This window comes from Arachis ipaensis, chromosome B05 (genome assembly GCF_000816755.2).
Source record: "Arachis ipaensis cultivar K30076 chromosome B05, Araip1.1, whole genome shotgun sequence".
Lineage (NCBI taxonomy): Eukaryota > Viridiplantae > Streptophyta > Magnoliopsida > Fabales > Fabaceae > Arachis > Arachis ipaensis.
The window spans coordinates 14,933,976-14,939,627 of record NC_029789.2 but is presented as its reverse complement, the minus strand read 5'-3'; the positions used below and the strand labels follow the sequence as shown (position 1 = coordinate 14,939,627).

Sequence of the window (5,652 nt, the reverse complement as noted above, 5' to 3'; positions counted from 1 at the left end):
TGAAGGAATAGTGAATTTTTTTCTGAAATAAAATTAAAAATATATTATTTTCAAAAACAAATTATTTTAACTTTAATTTTTGAAATGTATTTTTTTTGTTTAGGATGAGTTCGTCCCATTCGATGAATTTTACCGTTATATTCCACAAAATTTGGCTGAAAAGAAAATTTAAAATTTTTAAGTCATTATCATGTTTGTTTACGGAGATAGGAGATAGAACATTGAGACAGTGACATAGAGACATAAAATTGTGTTTGACAGAAGAGACATGAAGAGAGACCATGTGTCTAGAAACATTAAATTAGTGTATTTTGTATCCATCATGGAGACACTAACAAGAAACTTATTTTTTATATTTTATTTTTATTTTAGAGAAAATTCTACTCCCCTGCGAGATGCTAAAATGATACTCTCCTCCCCTCTATTTTATAAATGTACATTCCTCTCCCTTCTAACTTTTAAAATATAATTTAATCAATAAAAGAATAATTTATTAAAGGATACTAATTTTGGTAAGCAAAATTTAATGATAAAAAATAAAATTTTTGTTAATAGGTATTTTTTTAAAAAATAATTTTTATTCTTAAAAAATGGATAAAGTTAACCTTAATTAACACAAAAAGTTTAAAATAGACTAAAGAGGATGTTTTTTAAAAGTTAGAAAAAAGGTGAATGTACATTTATAATTTTTCATAATTATATTTTTTATTATTGTATTTTTCGTCTCAAATTTTTGAATGAAAAAAAATGAAAAAAAATTATATTTTTGTAATTTGTTATAGTTTATCACCAAACAGAATATAAGAACACAAAATTTTATGTCTTATTCTCAATGTCTTATCTTGTTCTCAAAAACAAACGCAGCTCAAGAGAGTATATAGGAGTACACATATAACAAATATGACTTCTTCAATATTGTCATGATAATAGCAACCATTATCATCCCCATAAATACACAAGTATACAAGAATAAGCTATATTTAACCAAGATTTTTTCTATTATAAATTAAAAAAATTATTATTTAAAAAAAAATACAACTTATTCCTGTGTACTCCTGTGTACTCTTGTGTACTCTCGAAACGATGATAATAATTACCATTATCAGTTGTGCAGTTTAAGAATTTGAATCAGTCAATTATTTTTTGAGAAGTCGAATTGACATTCATAATTTATATGAAATTCGCTGGAATAAGGCAAACTTTGTTAATATTATGGAGTTAGTTAGAATATACTGTAAATTTGCCTAAAATTTAAAAAAACAAATGTTTCAGGCAAATTTAAAAAAACAAATGTTTCTATAAAATTAAAGTTCAAATAATATGTTTTTGAAAATAAATATTTTTTAATTTATTTTAGAAAAAAATCTAGGAATAGTTGATTACTTTTAAACTATAAGATTAATTATATTTAGATATCACATCTTTAGGAGGATATATAATAAGATTATTAAGATCTAGATGCAAATACAATTTTGCCACTTGCCAAATCTAACGCTCCAGATTTATCCTTCTCCACTAGGGCCGTTGGATTAGACCATCTAATCCTAGACCATCTAATCCGCAATGACAGAGAAATATGACACATTTGCCCTTCTCTACTCAAGTTAGTGAAATAACCAATTATCAATGTGTACGTAATGCTGCGTTCTAAAGGAAGCAGTTTTGAATTTAACCCTAGACTAGACTAAGTACTAGATACTTTTCTTATTATCTAATCAGGACCACCCACGTGGCACATTGCAAACAACTTCCACTTTACATCCGTCGGATCTTGGCTACTTACAAACAAACCCACCTTATTTTTATTTTTTCATTTCGGATTCCCATCGCTGACATCTATTTTCTCTAAGTTAGGAAGAAAAGAGTTAAAAAAAAAGCCATAAATATTCGCAGTCCTTTTTTCTCAGCCAGTGAACAACACAACACACAAAAACCCGAACAGAAAAGAAAAGGGAAATAAAGTAAAACGAAAAACAAATCCACTCTGAAACTAGTCAGCATCACACTCTTCGGTGTCGTTTCATCCTTCTGCTACGCTCGCCGGAACCCTAATTCGATCCGCCGGAACTCGAATCCACCGGTGAGGTTCAATTGACCACACCTGCTCGTTGTTATCTCCGTTTATTTGCTGTGTTGTTTTTATCTGTACTGAAAATTTCACTGACGAAGGGATTTTTGGTATTTCTGAGGCAGTAGATGAGTTTACGATTGGGGAAAAGGTGAGATCAAAAGGATTGGATTTCCTCGCCGGATGGAGGGAGGTAGCGTCTCTAGACTTATTTGTACTGGTACTGTTCATGTCCGACTTTCGAGTTACTTATTACTATTATTATTTTTCCTTTTTGGTGTGATTAGGGCAAACAAAAATTTGCTTTTGTTTTTTCTTTTCATTTCTGCATTGAAATGGCAAGTTTTGTGTGAAAGATGTTTACTTTCTTCGTAGCCACTTGAAAAGGACAATTCACGCAGAGAATAAATTGTTCCTGAACTGCTTTTTAATTGAACTTTTCAGGTGGTAATTTTTTATTTATTGGTCTCTATTACTTAGGTTTTTATCTGTATAGCTGCGAAGTGTAAACAATCGTTCTGATGGTGTAGATTTCTCATATGAGACAAGACAACAATAGAGTTCAGTTCACTTGGTTTAGGATTTCAGCTTCTTCTTTTCCACTTTTGTCAACATGTAATTTTTTCTTTTTATTTTGAAGTGGTTGATTGTTTCCGTTTCTGCGTCACAAAATAAAGATCCTAATTGCCATGGTGGCTCTATTCCGAAGATGCTGTTTTGATTGTATGATAGGATAACGATGAATCTATCTCAGTGATTTCTGAAATCAAATAACTTGGTCTCTTTCAATTATTTAGGTTTACTTGGTTTTTTCCTCTGACATAATGTTCTTACAACAAAAATCTTCAGATAACTAGACAGCCTAGCTACTGCTCATCTATTGTCTTCTTCGAAGCATATATTTTGTATTATTGGAATCACATAGTTATATTACTACAGGAGAAACCAAATTATTTGGAATATGATGGTTTGATTTTCTTTTATTGAGGCTTGTGAGGTAAGAGTTAAACATCTTGTGAATGGCTTTACAATTCTGAAATGTTCCTTGCTGTGCTGAATATGGTATATTCTTATGCTGGTTTCATCAAATTGAGATTCTATCTCACCATGTTTTGTGTGGAATGGTAATCTCAATCTGTTTGTTCATCTTGGTGTATGCATGTTGTGTGCATGATGATGATGCTCGGTGAGGGGTGAGTATGTAAATGTGATTGATCTTATGTGAACCTCTTTTTCTTGCATATTTGTCTCTTTTCATGAATTTCTGCCCATGTGTGCATATATGTACATCGAGTTTGATCTCACACCATTCTCATTTTTTGTTTTAGGGATACACCCATGGATTATGATGACAATGATTTTCAAAGCCAGAATCTCCATTTAGCTGGTGAAGGGAGCACCAAATTTCCTCCAGCATTAAGGCCATATGCGCTCTCTAAGTTTGATTTTGATGAAAGCCTTCAAGGGAATTTAAGATTTGATAGTTTGGTCGAAACTGAAGTTTTTCTTGGCATTGAAAGTAACGAAGATAACCAGTGGATTGACGCATTCTCCCGAGGGGGTAGTGGCATAGAGTTTAGTTCAACTGCTGCTGAATCTTGCCCCATATCAAGGCATGGAAATATTTGGTCCGAGGCCACTTCCTCGGAATCTGTTGAAATGCTATTGAAATCTGTTGGACAGGAGGAGTTTATTCCTAGACAAACTATTATTCAGGAATCAGATGCCTGTGATGAACTGGCCTGCATAACTAAGCAAATGGACCCCCATCCAAAACGTGACGATAAAAATGAATTTAAAGACAATGTTACAGATTTACAGCCTCCTGGAGGTAGTCATGGGAATTTGCCTGGATTGAAGGAGGATGTAAGAATGGAGCAGCCTCTGGATGGAGTTTCCAAAAGTCATGAAGTTGGACCATCTATTGGCGGAAGTTCGGGTAACCTGGAACCAAGTGATATTCACAGAAATATTGACTTACCTGTTTCCGATGGGAATCCAACTATCTATAATGATAACAGGAGTAATACTACAATTCTAACTGAAGTTGAGACTGCGGCTGACATCTTGCACAGTGACAAAACCCAAGTTGATTCATCTGTATCTGGGGTGCAAACTCATGCTACTGAAGCATCTATTCAAAGTGTGGTTGATGAGCAACAAGGTGCTTTACAAACACCAATTAATAAACAAGACTTGGATGGAATCACGGATATGGGTGATGCTCATCATCCCGAGGTATCTCTCTGTTCAATTGCCACAACAGGCGCTTTGGAAGGTGGAAGTGTAATTGAAGCCCTTGAGAAGGGGGTAAATATTGTAGAAGATTCGTTACAGAAAGAGGAAAGATGCACTGAAGATGATCTGTCTCGAAACCATGCAAGAGAAGATGTAGTTGTCCTTAAGGATGAGTTGATGCCTGATCAATCTGCACTAGCTACGCAGGAGTTGCCAAAGGTTTCAGAAGAGGATTCTACTTCTAAGGGACCAGGAGGTGAGGCCACTAATTCCACTTGTGAGATTTCTCCTAATCTCAAGCATAATGTGGATGTTGTGGAGAAGACAGATTTTGGTGAGTGCAGTGTCACTAAGGAAAATAAGTTATTGAACACTGGTGGCCACATGGATACAGAGATGTTATCAAGCAAGCCAGAGAATTTTGTTTCTTCAGAGGGGGTAAATGACATTTCTAAAGTAAGTGAAGGAGTTTTGGGTGACTCAGCTCAAATATGTCAGAACAGTGAACCTGACAGCCAAACTTACCATGAAAAATTTGATCAAGACGCATCTGTCAATGACAAAGAGAGTAAGACCCCTTCTGAGTCTGGTCCAATCCATAGTGATATTGACCAATCACATCCTGTAGATAAGAGAGGTGGTTTGTCATTGCCATGCGAAGGCATTGTGCAAACTGGGTTGACAACAGTTGCTGTGCCAATTAATGTCACACCGGTCAACAATTCAGGTATTTTTCAATTGAAATTACTTTCAATGTATCGACAATGCAGAACATTTTAATACTATCAGTGAATCATATGATGGCTCACATAATCACATTTACATTTTACAAACTTCTAGTGGTGAAGGTGAAGTATTTAAGCTACCAGAGTTGTGTCACTTCTTTGGTGATTGAGTAAAATGTTCACATTGATTATTTTGATTCAGAAATAATAATTTTGGCTGAATCTATTTTTGGACCTGATTCATTTTAAGCCCCTAACATATAAGGTATATTTTACATCTTATTTTCCAGCTTCACAGGTTATTGTGGGAAATGTTAGTTCAACATCCTGTGAAATAGTTCCACCTCCTTCTGAACAAGTTGTTTCCTCTCATGAAGCTACTAGTCACAATGATTTTCAAAGCATAACTGTTCTTGGGCCTGCTGTTGATGAAAAGGAAGAGTCTGCATCCAAATTACCTGAAGAAGCTGGAACTTCTGCTCCTGTTGAATCTTCTGAAAGGGATACTGCTCCTTGTACTATTTCTGGAGCTGATAAACATCATTCATCTGATGCTTCTAGACAAGTGTCATGTGAGACAGTAATCGACTGTCTGCATAACGTTGAAGGGACCAGTGGTAC

General features: G+C 34.5%; 1 protein-coding gene across 7 annotated transcripts in view; it reads left to right on the top strand.

Moving 5' to 3' along the window:
• Positions 1,828–5,652, top strand: part of LOC107640227 — an 11,990-nt gene continuing 8,165 nt past the window's right edge. For 2 of the 7 annotated variants that reach the window (XM_021123124.1, XM_021123118.1), the window contains exons 1-4: positions 1,828–2,080; positions 2,194–2,288; positions 3,397–5,033; positions 5,322–5,652. In XM_021123124.1, the coding sequence (XP_020978783.1) occupies positions 3,407–5,033; positions 5,322–5,652 (1,958 nt within the window). In that variant the 5' untranslated portion in view covers positions 1,828–2,080; positions 2,194–2,288; positions 3,397–3,406. Of the gene's footprint in view, positions 2,081–2,189; positions 2,289–3,396; positions 5,034–5,321 lie in introns of all 7 variants that reach the window. The other 5 variants (XM_021123121.1, XM_021123123.1, XM_021123119.1 and 2 more) reach the window with 5 other exon arrangements.